This window comes from Salmo salar, chromosome ssa23 (genome assembly GCF_905237065.1).
Source record: "Salmo salar chromosome ssa23, Ssal_v3.1, whole genome shotgun sequence".
NCBI classification, from domain to species: Eukaryota; Metazoa; Chordata; class Actinopteri; order Salmoniformes; family Salmonidae; genus Salmo; species Salmo salar.
Genome location: NC_059464.1, coordinates 10,459,350 through 10,480,026, shown reverse-complemented (window position 1 = coordinate 10,480,026; position 20,677 = coordinate 10,459,350). Strand labels below are relative to the sequence as shown.

Below are 20,677 nucleotides of genomic sequence, written 5' to 3'. Positions count from 1 at the left end.
GCTTCTATTCTGTGGGTGGCACTAGCTGTGTGCTCTTTTCAACGGATGGGTCGTGTGCTCTCGGGGGCCATGGGATCTGGGGTGGTCGGGGGTAGTCTGCTGGTCACTGGGATGACAACCCAACTCGGGATGAGGAGGAGTTTTAGCTGGTGGAATAGTGGGGACCAATTAGAGGTTTACTTAGTAGCAATGCAAATATCATGGTATAGCTATATGGACACCCAATCACTATGGTACTTTTTAATGATGTGTTTACAAACATACACTACCGTTCAAAAGTTTTGGGGTCACTTAGAAATGTCCTTGTTTTTGAAAGAAAAGCACATTTTTTGTACATTAAAACATCAAATGTATCAGAAATACAGTGTAGACATTGTTAATGTTGTAAATGACTATTGTAGCTGGAAACAGCAGATTTTTTTTAATGGAATATCTACATAGGCGTACAGAGGCCCATTATCAGCAACCATCACTCCTATGTTCCAATGGCACGTTGTGTTAGCTAATTGATCATTAGAAAACCCTTCTGCAATTATGTTAGCACAGCTGAAAGCTGTTGTTCTGATTAAAGAAGCAATACATCTGGCATTCTTTAGACTAGTTGAGTATCTGTAGCATCAGCATTTGTGGGTTCAATTACAGGCTCAAAATGGCCAGAGGCACCAGGCTTTCTGCGGCCTGATGCCTGGTAGGGCAGGCCTATCTATGCCCATCCCTATGACATGATTTTCATATATCACAGAAGAAAAGAGGAGATGGTATTTCAAAATTGCAACAATCTATAAGGGAAATTGTGTCTTGAGTCCTGAATGCTTCAGTCGATAATATCACCAAGTTAATGTGTGATAATAATGTAAAGCAAATCAATCTTTCCTTGTAGACTAGATATTGAAAAGGACATGGACTCCAGACAGTCTCACTACAATAACGGACTGAAGCTGCTCACAGAGACCCTGAAGTCAGAGAAAACATATCAGAAAGGTATGCATATACTGTACACTGAACAAAAATATAAACGCAACATGTAAAGTGTTGGCCCCATGTTTCATGAGCTGAAATAAAAAATCCCAGACATTTCCCATATGCATATAAAAGCTTATTTCTCTCAAATGTTGTGCACAAATTTGTTTACATCCCTGTTAGTGAGCATTTCTCCATTGCCAAGATAATCCATCCACCTGACAGGTGTGGCATATAAAGAAGCTGACTGAAAAAGATGATCATTACACAGGTGCACCTTGTGCTGGGGACAATAAAAGGCCACTCTAAAATGTGTAGTTGTCACAACACAATGCCACAGACGTCTCAAGTTTTAAGGGAGTGTGCAATTGGCATGCTGACTGCAGGAATGTCCACCAGAGCTGTTGCCAGCGAATTGAATGTTAATTTCTCTACCATAAGCCCCCTCCAACATAGTTTTAGAGAATTTTGCAGTATGTCCAAATGGCCTCGCAAAAGCAGACCACTTGTATGGCGTCATGTGGGCCATGAGTGGTTTGCTGACGTGAACAGGGTGCCCCATGGTGGCGGTGGGGTTATGGTATGGGCAGGAATAAGCGACGGACAACAAACACAATTGCATTTTATCTATGGAAATTTGAATGCACAGAAATACCGTGACGAGATCCTGAGGCCTATTGTGCGTGCGGCCCGAAATTGTTGCATGTTGCGTTTATATTTTTTGTTCAGTATAGGAAAACATTTATAAATTATTATTGCTCTCTCGTTCACTCTTTAGCTGAACCCACAAGATGAGTGGTCTAAATGTATTGATTCATCATTCAGTATCTTCCTACCTGCCCCCCTTTCTCCCACAGCCCTAGCCTTGAGTGGTTACCGAGCACTAGAACAAGCAGTAAAGCCACAGCAGTAAAGCCTTACGACACATTTGTATAATGCTTAGCTGAAATAAGTGCTAATTTATCTGCCTGCTTCCTGAACAAATATAAAAGGGCTATAGACTTGGCGCCAGCTCCTGAGAGGGGTTATATTCTATTCATATCTCTTCCCTTGTGTGGGGTTGAAAACCTTTCATAATCTACGAGACGGCACTAGAGGTTTTTAGGCACCTGCCAGGTTTTACAAGAGAGCATACCCGGTCATTATAGAAGTTAGTGTAAAAGAGAATGTAATATTGACTGTGACTGCAGGCCATAAAACTAGCCACAGACAATGTGTTCATCCTGAACAGGCTGGCCAAGGTTTTCTATCTGCTGAGGAAACACAAGATGTCCACAGGGATCTGAAACATGGCTCTCAACTTGCTGCCTGACCCTGAACTCAACTGGCAGGTCTACTGAACCCGCACCAAGGTACAGTAGGCCTACTGCAGTAGCCCTAACACGTCTAGGCACAATGTTCAACTTAGTTTAACACACTTGACACTATTGTTATTCCAAAGCAATGCCACTTCACTAATGTCAATGTCACTAAACCAAATAGTTAATCTAAACCAAGAGAACATGACACTCTCAGGGAGAGATGCATGACAATCATAGAATACACACAAAATGTACATAAAAGGACATGTGTATACTCTCAGATCAACATGATGGCATATGTGAGGGACCTGGAGAGGGCTAAACAGGGTCAGGGAGGGCTCCCTGATAGACATAACCTGACTGAGCCCAAGGCTGACTTGGAGAAGGTGCTCAGTGTTCACCCGTCTACACACACACCTGGAGATGGGACAGGCGAGCGGGGATTGTTCTGCCGGCTTTCTGCTGTTCGACAACGCACTGCAAGCACTATGACAGCTGTCACATCAGGTGTGTAGAAATAAGGTGTGTGTGTGTGGGTGGAAAAACAGAATATCTAGTGAAACAATGTCTCATTGTGTTTCTGTTTGTGATAGGCAAACATGAATGCAGGTGTTACTGCAGGTGTATCACCACACAAGTATAACAAATCTGGGTGTATCTTACCAGGCGTATTACTACATGGGTGTGGATGCCCTCCAGAAGAGCCGAATGGTGGATGAGGTGGCGTTGAACAGAGACCTGGTGTCTCTGTCAGGCCCTGTAGTGTGACCTGGGGGACAGCCTCCCAAACCTCCACCAGGGGCGCTGTCTCCTGCTGAAGGACGATGAGCAGAATGCAGCTGACTGCTTAAAGAGGGCACTAGAGCTGGAGCGGCCTGGGAGCAGGGACACCACGGTTTTACGGTGCCTTCTGAAGTCCCTGCTGGGACAGTTCACCCAGAGCGGCCCCAACCCTGGACAAGCCATCACTCGGCTGTTGGTGTGGGTACAGAGGGCCCAGGAGAGGTACGCAGAGGATGAAGTGCAGGCCGAGCTGAAGAGCCTGTGCAGGGCATACACTGCGGAGGTGAAAGAGCTCTCCAGGGCTCTGATCAGCAGGGGCAGACTGGAGCTGGTCAGGAGCCTGTTGTGGACAGTGCAGCCCAACCGGACAGCCAGGAAGAGACCTCTGGCTAAGTCTAGCCTATGTCCTTGGGAAGTGGGAGTTATGTCGATGGAGAACCAAAGATCAAGCGCTGATTGGAACTGACAGGTTCCTTTTCTAAAGTGTTCCCAGTCTTGCAAGAAGAGAAAGCCATTTTACCATTTCCTTGTTCCAATGAAGATTTTGGCTTGTGTCAAAAGACTTTGCACTAAACATGCCATGTTCATATTCTTTTGGAAACCCTGTTTCTGTCTATGTCTTTCTTGAATCAACCCACAAACTGAATGTGCCTCAGTCATTCAAGGAGTTTATATAAGAGACAAACTGCTGATTACATCTGATTCATTCAGTAAGCAATGAGGACACACTTAATACTTTAGTGATGAACCATACCTTCCCGACAATGGTGATAATCACACAGCTAATTTTGACTCGACGATAATGCTGGGCAACTCAATGGTTTATTGATTTAATCTGGCCCAGGGGATTTTACAGACCTATAAATAAATCTTCCCATGACAATTAAACTCGATTATTACTCCTCCCCCTCTGTGTAACCATGTGAACAGGAAAAAACAATAACAGTATTTTCACAAGGACAGACAGTTTATTGGGTAGTACTGCTTTGGGGCTATGCAGTACTGTTACACACAGGCAGCTGGAGAATAATCTTAACTTCCTACCAAGAGAGAAAAGCTGGTTTAGTCAGATTGAAGTTTGATAAGCGCACGTGCAACTACATGTTGTTGTGACAGTGAGAAGAAAATGACAGCCAGAAACTTTGATGTACATTTCGTTAAGGCGTTTTAGTTACAGTGACAATATTACAACAGATTGTATGACAGGTTACACCCACTCTAAAATACAATTTGATCTCTAGATGGAGTATGCACAGCTTATGAGTATGCACAGCTTATGAGCACCGCAGCATTCTCAATCCCTGAGCATGGGGATGCTGCTTGCAACATTGTCTCTTCTATGCAATTTAACTCAATTTGTGTATTCACTGGTGAAAGAGAGAGTTCATTGTTCATTAGATTGACAGGTCTAGGTTGACTGATTAAGAGAATGTGTTAAAAGTTGTGTTTTCCTTTCTGATAAGAACTTCTCGCAGAACGGTGACCCCTTTGCCAGAATGACAAAGCTAGGAGTTCCTGCCTTTATAAAACACCTGTCGAATAAGCAGGGAAGAGCCATGAGAAAACAGTCAGCAAGTCGCAGTATACAAGTGAGTTCAAACAACTTTGTGAGAAAAAATACATTCTGTACCTTTTATGCTGAAGGATTTTAATGAGAGGCGTCTCGGGGTTAACTTGATGTAATGACTCTTTCTCATGGTCTTCAAAGAACAGCTAAGGAATAGAGGGTTCAGAATGGCAAAATAGTTGGAACCAACTAAGGAAAACTATTTCAGAGACTGTATAACCCAAAAACTGTTGAATGAAACCAACAAATCAAAGTAAAATATACTAACCTGAAGGTTTTGGGGAGAGTACTTCCTGTTAATGTCCCAGGGTGGGAGTTCCTCTCCAAACATGAGAGTCAGGTGATCTAGGAAGCTGAAAAGCAAATGTCATGATCATCATTATGCTACGTTACGTATTATTTTGAGCTATTTGTTACTTAGCAATGTAATGTTGGTCTACTTTAGACACTACTTGTAGTCATATTTGGGCTGAGTTGGGGTTGGTATTGTAGAGTATTGGATGATTTATAGAACCAACAAACCTACATGTAATGTCTGCTTTTATGTAGATCTTTCCAACCCCACATTCTGTTTAGAGAGCGCGAGCGAAGTGGGGATCATACCTGGAGGACTCGCTGAAGGCTGAGATGAAGTCTGTTTGTTGGTATTCGGGGTACAGGAAGAGAACTGGCCAGTGCATGATTCCCTGTTCGTCCAGGAACACCTTCACACCTGTGGCCTCCGTAGAACACAGACCATCCAGTTCCAGCCCTGCCATGGCTCTACAGGAGCCTCCATCATCCTCACTGTCAGACCTGCGCTTAGGACGCTGATGAGGCATTAGTAACTGGATGCCACGCTCCTGTAAAGCAAAATAAGGCAAGTTAAATGATGAGCAGCTGTTTCCTCGTCAACTTATACAGGAATCATGAGATATGATTCACGTCTTGTGATTTTTACATTCTACCATCCAACTCACCTTGATGGCAGCCAGTAGGGCCTCTCTCTCACTGTGCTCCTTCTTCTCTTTGACCTTTGCCTTCCTTGCATCTCTCTCTGCCGCTCTCTTAAACCACAAATACAACAATTTCAGCATAGGTTTATATAAAATATGCACTCCATTTACAAAGATCCACCAAACTGCTTTATCCACCTATAATCCTTTCAGACTGTGGTGACAAAAGAAAAGTACAAATGAAGGTCATTAAGCCACTGGATCATAGCCTCTTGTCATGCCTTATGTCTGTCTGCTGTAGCTCTCAGCTCCAGTAGCTTCTTGTCTGTCGGCTGCAGCTTGAGTCCCTCTTCACACCACTGCAGGGCGTCGGCGTATTTTTTCAGCTCCGTGCAACACGTGGCACCTGGGAACAGTCAAGACAGGACATGGAGGATGAAAGAGGAAGAGTAATGAACGCAGAACTGCAAACTAAACTTAAATACACATCGGGGTTGGGGGTCGATCCACATTTCAATTCCAGTCAATTCAGACACTAAACCAAATTCCAATTTGTCCTTATTGAAAAGCATTGAAGAGAATTGGAATTTCACTGTACTTCCTAAATTGACTGGAATTTAAATGTAATTGACCCCAACCCTGACACACACCTGCCTCATAATAAATTTGTGGTGTCTAGATGCGTCTTCCAGTAGAACAGTAAAATGTGATGTTTATTCTATAGACAAACCTCTGATTAATGCTTTGAGGTGGTCTGGTTTAAACTTCTTTGCAGCGGCAGCATCATTCAGTGCAGAACGCATGTTACCTGAAAGGCAAGAGTATGCGAGTAAAGGATTGCAACAAACATCCCAGAACAAGCTTTGGAAGACTCAGAGACTACAAGACCAGTGGCTCCCACCCAGGGGTACTAGGACCCCTGGAGGTACTTGTCCTATCCACAGGGGGTACTTGAGAAGAGTCACGTGACCATAGGCCTGCTGGTAAAATGCACATGTACTTCAGGGGTACTCTGGGCTGAGCAAAACTCAGTTGGTGGTACAGTAACTGAAAAGGGTTGAGAACCACTGTACTAGACCAATATCATGAGATCTAACGATGGAAAGATTCTAAGAACAGTACCCAGGTGGAAGTGTGCTGCCGCCCGGTTAGTGTGCAGGATGGCATTAACATTATAGTCACTGCAGTTCTTCTTCAGTCCAGCCGTATAGGACACTATAGCCTTCTTGTAGTTCTTCTCTTTGAAGTAGTCGTTCCCCTCATCTTTCAAGCTCTCGGCTTGCTCTGAGAAAAAAATAACAACATTCCCCTTGATTCTAAGGTCTGGAGTGCTGGTCCTACATCAGCACTGGGTAGAAAGTACAGTAATGGCTGTCATACCTTCTAGTGGTCTGTCATCGTCATGTATAATGGACTGAATAGCAGCCAGCTCCGGGTGTTTCATGGGGTCGATCTCCTCAGGGGCTGTCTTCATGAACATGGGCACCTTATCAAACTCCTGCAGTGCAGTGGAATAAATGATGTAATTTAATTAGAAATAGAAATAGATTGGAGCCTGTGGCCCCTGAAACCCAAAGGGACAGTGCTGGGCATAGCAGTGTGCACTCAACTCAGTTGAGTAACGTTAACGTTACACACAGATATGGGCATTGCTGGCCTTTTCGTAACTAATAACCAACTAGCTAGTTATATAGCCAATACATGAGACTTGACAGTATCACAAATTGTAGAGAAAACTGTTTTAACTTCAGTATAAAAAAAGGATTTGGCTATTTAAAAACATCTTTGGTAGTATTCTAGCTAGCTAACATTTCTTGTGGTTAGCTTCCATCCACAGATACAGTTGAAAGTTTACTTACACTTAGGTTGGAGTCATTAAAACTCGTTTTTCAACCACTCCACATATTTCTTGTTAACAAACTATAGTTTTGGCAAGTCAGGAAGGACATCTACTTTGTGCATGACACAAGTAATTTTTCCAACAATTGTTTACAGACAGATTATTTCACTTATTTACTGTATCACAATTCCAGTGGGTCAGAAGTTTACATACACTAAGTTGACTGTGCCTTTAAACAGCTTGGAAAATTCCTGAAAATTATGTCATGGCTTTAGAAACTTCTGATAGGCTAATTGACATCATTTGAGTCAGTTGGAGGTGTACCTGTGGATGTATTTCAAGACCTAAATTCAAACTCTCCTCTTTACTTGACATCATGGGAAAATCAAAAGAAATCAGCCAAGACCTCAGAAGAAAATGGTAGACCACAAGTCTGGTTCATCCTTGGGAGCAATTTCCAAACGCCTGAAGGTACCACGTTCATCTGTACAAACAATAGTACGCAAGTATAAACACCACGGGACCACGCAGCCGTCATACCGCTCAGGAAGGAGATGTGTTTTGTCTCCTAGAAATGAACGTACTTAGGTGCGAAATGTGTAAATCAATCCCAGAACAACAGCAAAGGACCTTGTGAAGATGCTGGGGGAAACAGGTACAAAAGTATCTATATCCACAGTAAAACGAGTCCTATGTCAACATAACCTGAAAGGCCGCTCAGCAAGGAAGAAGCCACTGCTCCAAAACTGCCATAAAAAAAGACTACCATTTGCAACTGCACATGGGAACAAATATTGTACTTTTTGGAGAAGAGTCCTCTGGTCTGATGAAACAAAAATAGAACTGTTTGGCAATAATGACCATCCTTATGTTTGGAGGAAAAAGGGGGAGGCTTGCAAGCCGAAGAACACCATCCCAACCGTGAAGCACGAGGGTTGCAGCATCATGTTGTGGGGGTGCTTTGCTGCAGGAGGGACTGGTGCACTTCACAAATTAGATGACATCATGTGGATGGAAAATTATGTGGATATATTGAAGCAACATCTCAAGGCATCAAGAAGTTAAAGCTTGGACGCAAATGGGTCTTCCAAATGGACAATGACCCCAAGCATACTTCCAAAGTTGTGGCAAAATGGCTTAAGGACAACAAAGTCAAGGTATTTGAGTGGCAATCACAAAGCCCTGACCTCAATCCTAGAGACAACTTGTGGGCAGAACTGAAAAGGTGTGTACGAGCAAGGAGGCCTACAAACCTGACTCAGATACACCAGCTCTGTCAGGAGGAATGGGCCAAAATCCACCTAACTTATTGTGGAAGGCTACCCAAAACGTTTGACCCAAGTTAAACAATTTAAAGGCAATGCTACCAAATACTAATTGAGTATGTAAACTTCTGACCCACTGGGAATGTGATGAAAGAAATACATCACTTATTATTATTCTGAAATTTCACATTCTTAAAATAAAAGTGGTGATCCTAACTGACCTAAGAAGCTAAGACAGGGAATTTTTACTGGGATTAAATGTCAGGAATTGTGAAAAACTGAGTTTAAAAGTATTTGGCTAAGATGTATGTAAACTTCCGACTTCAACTGTCGCTTGCTAGCTAACGTTAATCAGTTAGCCATATATATAGCTAACTAGCTATCAACTACAAATGACACTGACAGTAATAGCAGTCTGTCTTTTGTGTAGAGATGTAGTTAACGTTACGTCTTACCTCTTCCCAGTTCTTTTCAGAAAAGGCATTGCTATATTTCTCTTTTTTGAATTTCTCCATAAAGTCATCCATGCCATCGTCGCTATCATCGCCCGGTTGAGCTAGTGAAGCCATATTCACTCCAAAATAAAGTGGATGTGTTTAGATTAAACTAGTTGTTGAATTACAGTTTATTCGTATTGACTACTGAAGCGACACGTATGAAAATATGCAGAACAAAATCACACAAGTTGTTGTACACGTGAATGTTGCGGTGCCACATCAAAATGCGTCCGTAGAGGGAACAGAAATTTGATTGAGATTGTTCCGTAGCAACGTGTGTATCTGACTCGAGTGGAGAGATCAATGCACTAACTATATTTTTTCACGACAGACAAACACGTATGGCTACTGAACCATATATTTATCGTCTCCTATTACAACCTACCCAACCACCTGCATGTCCATCTCAGTGTAATAATAGATTTCATTTCAGTCCATATCAGACAAAGATTGGTGTTAGTAGGTATAGGCCTGTTGAACACTAGCCTCTTTGCTACTTGTCATCATCCCACCCAACCACAAGAATGCCCATTTCAGAGCGCAATAGAGTTCCACGTAGTTCAATAGTTTAGTCAAATCAAACTTTAATTTTCCACATGCGCCGAATACAACAAGTATAGACTTAACTGTGAAATGCTTACTTACAAGTCCGTAACCAATAGTGCAGTTCAAGAACAAAATATTTACCAAGTAGGCTAAAATAAAAAGTAACAAGAATAACGAGGCTATATACTGGGGGGGTCAATGTAAATTGTCCAGTGGCGATTTTTATTAATTGTTCAGCAGTCTTGTGGCTTGGGGGGTAGAAGCTATTGAGGAGCCCTTTGGTTCTCGACTTGGCGCTCCAGTACCGCTTTCTGTGCGGTAGCAGAGAAAACAGTCTATAACTTGGGTGACTGGATTCTGACAATTTTATGGGCTTTCCTCTGACACCGCCTATTATATAGGTCCTGGATGGCAGGAACCTTGGCCCCAGTGATGTACTGGGCCGATCGCACTACCCTCTGTAGCGCCTTACGGTCAGATGCCGAGCAGTTGCCATACCAGGCAGTGATGCAACCAGTCAGGATGCTCTCCATTGTGCAGCTGTACAACCTTTTGAGGATCTGGGGACCCATGCCAAATCTTTTCAGTCTCCTGATGGGGAATAGGTTGTGTCATGCCCTCAGTAGTCCAGTTCCATGTCAAGATCAGTCCAACTCAGACTGTCTCCACACATCTGAGTAGGTCTACCAGCCCATCCCTACTGAGGAACGTTGTCTCACCAGTCTGCTGACAGATCACCTCAAACCTGGGCGTCTCCTCGGCAGCCTTCTGCCCCACTACCACCACGTACGGGTATCCAAGCCGACTGGCATCCTTCAGCCTCTTACCAATGGTCATCTGTGTCCGGTCATCCAGAACCACCTCACCTCTTAGACTAGGCAGAGCCTCCCCCAGAGTGAGGGCCAGCTCTTCAGCTAAACCAGTCACCTCATCCACCTTACTGCCCCTTTTAGGGGGCAGAACACAGACCTGGTAAGGGGCAAGCAGCCCAGGCCAGCGGATAGCCTCCTCCGTGGACATCACCTCAATGGCAGCAGCGAGGATCCGGGTCACACCCAGCCCGAAGCAGCCCATCTCAGTGACAGCAGGCTTGTTCTGGGTGTTGTTGAAGGTGGCGTTGAATATGTGGGAGTACTTGGTGCCTAGGTAGAACGTATGGCCTACCTCTATGCCCTTAGACTCCACCAGCGTTCCCTCCTGGCACTGTGGGCAGTCTGTCCGGCCAGGTTCCATGGTCTCCACATTGGCAGAGAAGGAGCAGCTACCACAGACCAGTAGTCTGTCCTCTCCGATGTCCGAGGGGAGCTGGAACTCATGGGAGAGTTTACCTCCGATGTTCCCTGTATCAGCGTGGACCTGGACAATGCACAGGCCTAACCGAGAGAAAAGTCGGGTGTAAGCCTGACACACAGATTCATATGTGTGGTATGCAGCTTCTTCGCTCATGTCAAATGTGTACATGTCCTTCATGTAGAACTCCCGCCCGCGTAGAAGCCCAAACCGAGGCTTCGGCTCATCACGGAACTTGCGGGTGATCTGCATATACAAATGAAACACACATCAGTTTATTACCATTATAATATCAACCCAAGGGTATGAAAAGATGAAAGAAGCCACACTCTGAATAAACGAATTAATGAAGCGCCATACTGTATCCTATACCTGGTAGAGTAACAGAGGCAGCTGTCTGTAGGACAGGGTTCCCTGAGAGGCCAGCAGCTCTGTCACAGCCTCCTCATGGGTGGGGCCCAGGCAGTATTCCGCCCCGTGGCGGTCCCTCAGGCGGAACAGCTCTTTCCCCATCAGGTCCCAGCGCTCACTGCGTCTCCACAGCTCTGCCGAACACAGGCTGGGCATGTCCAGCTTCTGCCCACCGATCCCCTGCATCTCCTGGTCGATCAGCCTCACCAGCTTCTCCATGGAGCGCACGGTGGCCGGGAGGTAGTAGTAGCAGCCAGGGTTGGAGGGGTGGATGAGACCTGCCTGCTGCATCAGTCTCTGGCTCTTGCAGGTCATATCCCCCTGAGCACGCTTCTCCTGGCCCACATCACGCAGGTTGGAGGGCTGGAAGAGACGGGAGACGAGGGGAAGGTGTGTGCTAAGTCGGGAGATGGAGTCAGTGGGGGTTGGCTTTGGGGCATGTCCAGCAGCACAGCTCAAATTGCTTTTCCAGGGAGTGCTCATGGCTCTGGGTAGGCAGGGCAATACTCTCTGCCAAAGGTGATGTGTCAGCACTTCCATTGTAGCAGACTGGTGTCAATATCCTTGAATTAAGAAAAATAATACATATAATTAATACATATAATTGCTTGACGGGTGGGTATAATTTGTGGAACGTTCCAACAGGAATACTTTCCAAAAACTTCGTAAATGACAAGGTTGCCGACAAACAACGCATACAAAGTTGTATAGCGGCCGAATAAGACACCGGGTAGGGAGTGGGCTATTTCATTAAGTTTTCACTCACCATGTTTATTCCGAAAAATGTCTCTGGTAGCATATGGACAAACATTAATAATAAGCTACGTGGTGAGTTGATGCCTATTCGGCAGCTAGTTAGCTAGGTGACTTGATCATGTTACTTTGTATGCATTGTTTGTTAGCAACCTTGTACTTTACGAAGTTTTTCGAACAGATTCCTGTTGGAACGTTCCACAAATTATACCCACCCAGTTACATCATGACACTTCTTTTGTTGGGCAATGCAATACCATAACAACATTACATCCTCCAATGGTAAAATATTTAACCATTGCCAGTACCAGGTTGCTAGCTAGATGCGTTCAAATAAAAGGGGAAACCCACAAACCAGTATCTTTGATTCAACCTTAACGTTAGGCAGGCAGGTGTAACGTTAGCTGTCTGTAAAGCTAGTTAACAGGCAAGTTAGCTAGCTAAGCTCTCTAAAGCAATCCGGGAGCAAGTAAGAGAGCAACTCACCTTGTGTAAGAAAGTGAAACGATGAGCTAGTATTTTGATTCAATGCTATGCTTCCACTTAAGAGCAATGTAGATCTCCCTGGATTACTATTCCCAGTGTACTGCCACCTACTGTGCTGGAGTAGCTATCGTTAGCTAAAAATGTGTTGTTGTTTTTTAATCCAAAATTATATTTTGAAAACTGATCAATTTAGAGAATGCATGATGTTATGTTATGGACAAGCACAGTCCAGAAAAGCAGACAACGGAGTCACAAAACGAGGTTATTCATCTCTTTCCTGACCAATCAGGATCTTATCCGTTTCAATGGATGTTAAAATGTAAAAGGTTATGGGAGGAGTATGTTTCTATGGTAATAGGAAATAAGAAACTGTGAAGCTAGCTTGCTTGCGGCTTTAAATGTGTTAACATAGCTAGCTAGCTTACTAACAAAGTAAACCAACACCGTATAAACACCACTATTTCGTCGGTACTTAAGACCACGTAAGACCACCAAAATGTCCACCACCACAGCAAAACTAAAGAAACCCACTCTGAAATAGTGATTGGTCGTTCGCGAACGAGTAGGCTCTAAGAGCCGGCTCTTGTAGGTGAACGTTGGGAGCCGGCTCACATATCAGAAGAGACGAATCTATTTATAAAAATATGAAAAAATTAAGATATGAATAATCATAATATTTAAATTAATAGAATTAACTAATTCAAATAACGAAAAAATAAATAAAATAATATAGGCCTGTTGGAATCGGGCTAAACTTTGAACATTGAGATATTAAAGACATGATAGGTCAGAAGCATAGAATATAAGGAGTGAATGAGACTGGGTTTTATGTCAGAAGGTAATGGTTTTCTGTGGAAAGACAGATGGCTTTGGAATGGTTTTTTTTAGGCCAAATTGATATTGCAGTGGCTAAAATGATTGCCACCGATTTGCCACCGATTTCCCGCCGTTTTCGATCGTGGAGGACAGAGGTTTTAGAAATTATAGCAATAGACTAAATCCAATGTACACAATTCCAAGCATGAAAACCCTTTCAAAATCATTTATTCCACAACTGTACGAGAGCACACAGGTTTCAGTGCGGGAAGGAGTCTGAAAAACTACTGCAGTTTGCCTTACCACTGACTGCTGGACATCAAGGGTAATCACTTCTTTCATCCATGTCTTGCCCACACAACCAACCTGATTGTAAGAGATGCTCTAAAGGTGATGAAGCCCACTGTGGACATAGTAAAAGCAGCTGTGGAATACTTCCACAGGAGCACAGTAGGTGCTGAAAAACTAAAGTCTACACAACGCCAAATGAGGATAACTGAGCTGAGGCCTAAACAAGACTGCACTACAAGGTGGAACTCAACATTTTATATGTTGAAGCGGTTTCTTGAGTCAAAGGATGCCGTCATCTCTACCCTGGCCATTGTCAATGTACCTGTTGATGCTCTGACCCAAGAGGAATGGGAGGAGGTGAGGAGGTGTGCAGAGTCCTGGAACCCTTTGAGCAGGTCACTGTGGAGATCAGTGGAGAGAGGTACAGTAAGCAGTTATTACTACATCATTATTTAATCCAGTATTATATAGGTATATGAGCAGTAGATGAGAATGTAGTATCAGTAGACAAAACATGAACCTGAACTAATAAGTTACTGTTCTCTCTTTTCAGCTATGTGACTGCCTCAAAAATGATACTCCTGTGTAAGTGTCTGCAGCAAATCACAGCCAGCCACCAGAGAGAAGCAAAGGTAACCACAAGACATGTGACAGAGGTGATGGACACCCTATGTTCATCAATGGACAGAAAGTTCCACAGAATGGAATATAATCACGTGCTATCAGAAACCGCTGCACTTGACCCCAGGTTTAAGAAGTTAGCCTTCAGTGATGCCAGAGCATCAGCAGCAGGGAGGGACAGCCCCAGCAGTCAGCTGGCTCAGGCACCAGGGCAACAGGAAGAAGAGGGATCAGATTGAGCAGAAGCACCAGCAGTAGTGCCACAAACGTCTGCTGTTTGGATGCTGTTTGACGAGAGAGCAACTGGGGTTGCAGCACGAAGGAATCCCTCAGCAGATGCCATAATGGAGGTCCGATCCGTTTAGGAGGAGCCAAAGATCTGTAGATCCTCTGAGCTGGTGGAAGAACAAGGCCTCTGTCTACCCACGGCTTACTAAAGTCATGACAGGGAGACTCTGCATAGTGACCACATCCGTTCCCTCTGAGAGGGTCTCCTCGAAAACGGGACAAATAATTACTGAGAGAAGAAACCTCATCAGCCCCTCGAAAGTGAGGTAGCTTGCATTTCTGAATGCAAATCTCTCATAAAAGCAAAATATGGTCAGCATTGCTGTGTACTGTTGGTTATAACATGGCAATACAGAAGAGAGAGAAAAGAGGGACCAGTTTAATGTTTTAAGTGGGATGCTGCAGATTTGCACATTGTTATTTATTTTTCTTTGATATGGTGCAATATTCTATTATTATGTTGTTCAGATTGTATTCGTATTGAATTGTTACATTTATATGCACTTTGTTTATATACATTAAAAAATGAATACTTTAAATGCACATGTGTAATAGCATCTTTCTTTTTTACATTTATTTCAATTTGTGGCATGCTGCAGTTTTGCAAATTGTTATTTATTTTTCTTTGATATGGTGCAATATTCTATTATGCTGTTCAGATTGTATTCATTTTGAATGGTTAGATTTATATGCCCTTTGTTTATATACATTAAAAAGTTATACTTTAAATGCAAATGTTTAATAGCATTCTTTTTCATAACAAACCAACGCATTTTTAAATACATTGTGGTTAAGGTAGAGTATGATTTCATTTAATAATTTAATTTGAATTGTTTAACACCAATCATAGTCAAACTATTACAAACGGTTTGATTTGAAAAAATACAAAACATATATATTTTTAAAGAGCCGTTTGGGAGCCAAAAGAGCCGGCTCTTTTTGGTGAGCTGAGCCGAACGAGCCGGATCACTGAAAAGAGCCGGCATGCCCATCACTACTCTGAAAGTCACAACGTAAGTTGGTACCCTAAAAGCTAACGTAGCTAACATATTAATGGTGATCCCACTGACAGCACTTACTCCCACTATATACTTTTATTGTAAACTTTTATTGTATAGGCTATGCTTTCCAAGACATTTCACTATTTAACACCCTGTCGTCTTACCACCCAGATAACAATTCAAGGGAGAGAGAACCCTTTTGTAACGTTACACATTTCCCCTAATGTTAGTTGGGGGAACATTCTATCTACAGTAACGTTACCAGTTAAACATTTGGGCACACCTACTCATTCAAGGGTTTTTCTTTATTTGTACTATTTTCTACATTGTAGTATAGTGAAGACATCAAAACTATGAAATAACACATGGAATCATGTAATAACCAAAAAAGTGTAAAACAAATACAAATATATTTATATTTGAGATTTTTCAATGTAGCCACCCTTTGCCTTGACAGCTTTGCACACTCTTGGCATTCTCTCAATCAGCTTAATGGGGAATGCTTGTCTTGAAGGAGTTCCCACATATGTGAATCACCACCTGGATTCGGTCTTATGTAGCAAAATTTGAAATTGTCTTTTTTACATTGGATAAATGCAGAGAGTCAGAGCTACAAAATGGTATATCATACACTGCATTTGAGGAATAATGGGAAAGTAATTCTGATTTTAAAGTTGATCATCTTGTAAACTCACTTTTGGGAAAATGGCCTTTGAATGTTTTGATATCTAGTGAAGAGCTCTTCTTTGTCTACACCCATTCAGGATTGTTCACACCCTCTTAAGCTTCAGCCCCACCCATCTCATATCGCTCTCGGAGCGCACACTTGACACTCTGGCCGATGATTAGATAACATGAAAACAGCCTAACCAGCTCTGCTGGAAACAATTTCATTACGCTTTTTTGAAGACATTTACTGACATCGGCCATATTCAACGGGTGTTGTACACACGTCACGTAACATTAGCTAGCTAGCTGACAGTACACTTTAGCTTAAGACATATAGCTAGCTAGGTAAACGATGAGCCTAGCTATGTAAACAAAGTGTAAGTTCACACATGTCACGTAACGTTAGCTAACGAGCCAGCCAGCTAACATTAGCTAGTTAAACAACAATGAACAGTGCCAACAATGCCACAGTGCTGGGAGCTAACCAACCAGGTTCAATGCTAGCTAGCTAACATTAGGCTCTAACTAGAAAACAAATGGCTCTGGGATACGAATAATAACATCAGCTAGGGAGCCAGCCAGCTAACGTTAGCTAGTTAGCTAACATTACACTTTAGCTTAACGCATGTAGCTAGCTAGAATTGGTAAACAACGTTTAAGATCACACACGTCACGTAACGTTAGCTAACGAGCCAGCCAGCTAACGTTACCTAGTTACACAACAATGAACACAGTGCCAAATAATGTCATTACTACCCTGCATAAATATGGCTCTGGGATCAAAATAATAACATCAGTTATGGAGCTAGCCAGCTAACGTCGCTAGCTATCTAGCTGAGTACACTTTAGCTTGAAATGAAACCACTTTCTGCCAAAATTAGAAACGTGTAATATCTGAAAATGTGGCTAGATAACGAAAGACTATCTTACCTGTATACATCATCATGCATGATGGATGCGTCTCCCTGTCAGGAATGCCATACCACGGTTGCCCTTAGTTTGAAGATGTAATCCGGAGACAGGTGTTTTCTCCATCTCTTTAGCTATCATACTCTAATTCCACTGATTTGAAAACTTGATCCTCCAGAAAGTGGAGAGCAACACTTATGCAGCTCCACTACACAATACTTTAAAAAAAAGCCGTGTTCGACAGGATTACCAACACAGACTGATGAGCTAAAATCGACTGAAGCCTTCTACATGGCAGACCAATCCGAACTCATCTCTCGGCATGTCCAGCCCATTCATTATCTCAGCCAATCATGGCTAGTGGGAAGGTTGCTCACTTTTTCTGTAGCTTAACCAACAAGGCTAGTAATTTAACAATTTTATTCGTATTTACAGATGGAATACAAGTTTGTTATTAAGGCACATGAAAGTTCAAATGTTCAAGAAGGCATTTCTGCCAAAAAATGCATTTTGATTAAAAACATTTTTTTTACATTCAAACGGCTCTCCTGGAAAGTCGTGACTTGCGACATACACCTAGTTTCCTGAATTGGGTCAAACATGTTGAGCAGTTGTTGGCTGCTTTTCCTTCACTCTGAGGTCCAACTCCTCCCAAACGATCTCAATTGGGTTGAGGTCGGGTGATTGTGGAGGCCAGGTCATCTGATGCAGCACCATCACTCTCCTTCTTGGTCAAATAGCTCTTATACAGCCTGTAGGTGTGTTTTGGGTCATTGTCCTGTTGAAAAACAAATGATAGTCCCACTAAGCGCAAACCAGATGGGATAGCGTATCGCTGCAGAATGCTGTGGTAGCCATGCTGGTTAAGTGTGCCTTGAATTGTAAAAAAATCACTGACAGTGTCACCAGCAAAGCACCCACACACCATCACACCTCCTCCTCCATGCTTCACGGTGGGAACCACACATGCGGAGATCATCCGTTCACCTATTCTGTGTCTCACAAAGACTCTGCGGTTGGAACCAAAAATCGCAAATTTGGACTCAGACTAAAGGACAGATTCCCACCGGTCTAATGTCCATTGCTCATGTTTCTTGGCCAAAGCAAGTCTCTTCTTCTTATTGGTGTCCTTATTAAGTAGTGGTTTCTTTGCAGCAATTCGACCATGAAGGCCTTCACGCAGTCTCCTCTGAACAGTTGATGTCGAGATGTGTCTGTTACTTGAACTGTGTGAAGCATTTATTTGAGCTTTTATCTGAGGTGCAGTTACAGTGCCTTGCAAAAGTGTTCACCCCCTTGGCGTTTTTCCTATTTTGTTGCATTACAACCAGTATATTAAATAGATTTTTATTTGGATTTTATATAATGGACATACACAAAATAGTCCAAATTGGTGAAGTGAAACGAATGTTTTTATTTTTTTTAAATAAAAAAACGGAAAGTGGTATGTGCGTATGTGTTCGCCCCCTTTGCTATGAAGCCCCTAAATAAGATCTGGTGCAATCAATTACCTCCAGAAGTCGCATAATTAGTTAAATAAAGTCCACCTGTGTGCAATCTAATTGGCACATGATCTGTCACATGATCTCAGTATATGTAAGGGCTGTTGTGAGAGAGAGTAGACCAAGGTGCAGCGGAGTTAGTGTTCATCATTGAATATTTAATCACAGAAAGAACACTATACAAACAAAACAAGAAAACTGACAGCCAAACAGTCCTGTCAGGTGCAAACACTAACAGAAACAAGTACCCACAAAACCCAAAGGAAAAACATGCTCCTTATGTGTGACTCCCAATCAGCAACAACGAGCTTCAGCTGTGCCTGATTGGGAGCCCCACACGGCCCAAAACAAAGAAATACAAAAACATAGAAAAAGGAACATAGAACGCCCACCCAATGTAACACCCTGGCCTAACCAAAATAAAGAACAAAAACCCCTCTCTATGGCCAGGGCGTTACAGTATATATACACCTGTTCTGAAAGCCCCCAGAGTCTGCACCACCACTAAGCAAGGGGCACCACAAAGCAAGCAGCACTATGAAGACCAAGGAGCTCTCCAAACAGGTCAGGGACAAAGTTTTGGAGAAGAACAGATCAGGGTTGGGTTATAAAAAATATCAGACACTTTGAACATCCCACAGAGCACCATTAAATCCCTTATTAAAAAATGGAAGGAATATGGCACCACAACAAACCTGCCAAGAGAGGGCCTCCCACCAAAACTCACGAACCAGGCAATGAGGGCATTAATCAGAGAAGCAACAAAGAGAACAAAGATAACCCTGAAGGAGCTGCAAAGCTCCGCAGTGGAGATTGGAGTATCTGTCCATAGGACCACTTTAACCTCGACAGGTTAACCTCCATACACTCCACAGAGCTGGACTTTATGGAAGAGTGGCCAAAAAAAAGCAAACATGTTTGGTGTTCACCAAAAGGCATGTGGGAGACTCCCCAAACATATGGAAGAAGGTACTCTGGTCAGATGAGACTAAAATGTAGTTTTTTGGCCTTCATGGAAAATGCCATGTCTGGCGCAAACCCAACACCTCTCATCACCCCAAGAACGCCATCCCCACAGTGAAGCATGGTGGTGGCAGCATCATGCTGTGGGGATGTTTTTCATCGGCAGGGACTGGGAAACTGGTCAGAATTAAAGGAATGATGGATGGCGCTAAATACAGGGAAATTCTTGAGGGAAACCTGTTTCAGTCTTCAAGAGATTTGAGACTGGGACGGAGGTTCACCTTCCAGCAGGACAATGACCCTAAGCATACTGCAACACTTGAGCAACACTTGAGTGGTTTATGGGGAAACATTTCAACGTCTTGGAATGGCCTAGTCAAAGCCCAGACCTCAGGTTATGGTCAATAATATCAAAGGCTGCACTGAAATCTAACAGTACTGCTCCCACAATCTTATTACTATCAATTTCTTTCAACCAATCATCAGTCATTTGTGTCAGTCCAGTACATATTGAATGCCCTTCTCTCAAGCTGAAAGTTGGTTGTTAATTTGTTTACAGAGAAATGGCATTGTATTTGGTCAAACACAATTTTTTCCAACCGTTTGCAAAGAACTGGCAGCAAGCTTATAGGTCTTCTGTTAGAACCAGTAAAGGCCACTTTACCACTCTTGGGTAGCGGAATTACTTTGGGTTCCAACCGTTTGCAAAGAGCTGGCAGGAAGCTTACAGGTCTTCTATTAGAACCAGAAAAGGCCGCTTTACCACTCTTGGGTAGCGAAATTACTTTGGGTTCCCTCCAGGCCTGAGGACAAAGACTTTCATCTAGGCTCAGATTAAAGATATGACAGATACGAGTGGCTATCCTCAGTAGCTTTCCATTTAAGTTGTCAATGCCAGTAGGTTTGTCATAATTTTTCCATCTCTCTCACACTTTAAGTTTACAACATTCAAACTTGCAATGCTTTTCTTTCATTATTTATCT

At 43.0% G+C, this 20,677-nt stretch overlaps 2 protein-coding genes across 2 annotated transcripts; both read right to left on the bottom strand.

Annotated features, from left to right (window-relative positions):
• Window positions 1-4,192: 4,192 nt before the first annotated feature.
• On the bottom strand, window positions 4,193-9,473 carry LOC106584040 (tetratricopeptide repeat protein 4). The gene is made up of 10 exons (XM_014168852.2): window positions 9,107-9,473; window positions 6,927-7,044; window positions 6,669-6,830; window positions 6,277-6,354; window positions 5,828-5,952; window positions 5,571-5,657; window positions 5,215-5,453; window positions 4,880-4,964; window positions 4,675-4,757; window positions 4,193-4,576 (listed from the first exon to the last, which is right to left on the bottom strand). The coding sequence occupies exons 1-10, from the start codon at window positions 9,218-9,220 to the stop codon at window positions 4,453-4,455; spliced, it is 1,215 nt and encodes a 404-aa protein (XP_014024327.1). The 5' UTR covers window positions 9,221-9,473; the 3' UTR covers window positions 4,193-4,452.
• Window positions 9,474-9,715: 242 nt separating this feature from the next.
• LOC106584039 (probable proline--tRNA ligase, mitochondrial) lies at window positions 9,716-12,723 on the bottom strand. Its single transcript, XM_014168850.2, has 3 exons — window positions 12,635-12,723; window positions 11,357-11,958; window positions 9,716-11,230 (listed from the first exon to the last, which is right to left on the bottom strand). Exons 2-3 carry the CDS (start codon window positions 11,933-11,935, stop codon window positions 10,349-10,351), a joined length of 1,461 nt encoding a protein of 486 aa, XP_014024325.1. The 5' UTR covers window positions 11,936-11,958; window positions 12,635-12,723; the 3' UTR covers window positions 9,716-10,348.
• Window positions 12,724-20,677: the final 7,954 nt, after the last annotated feature.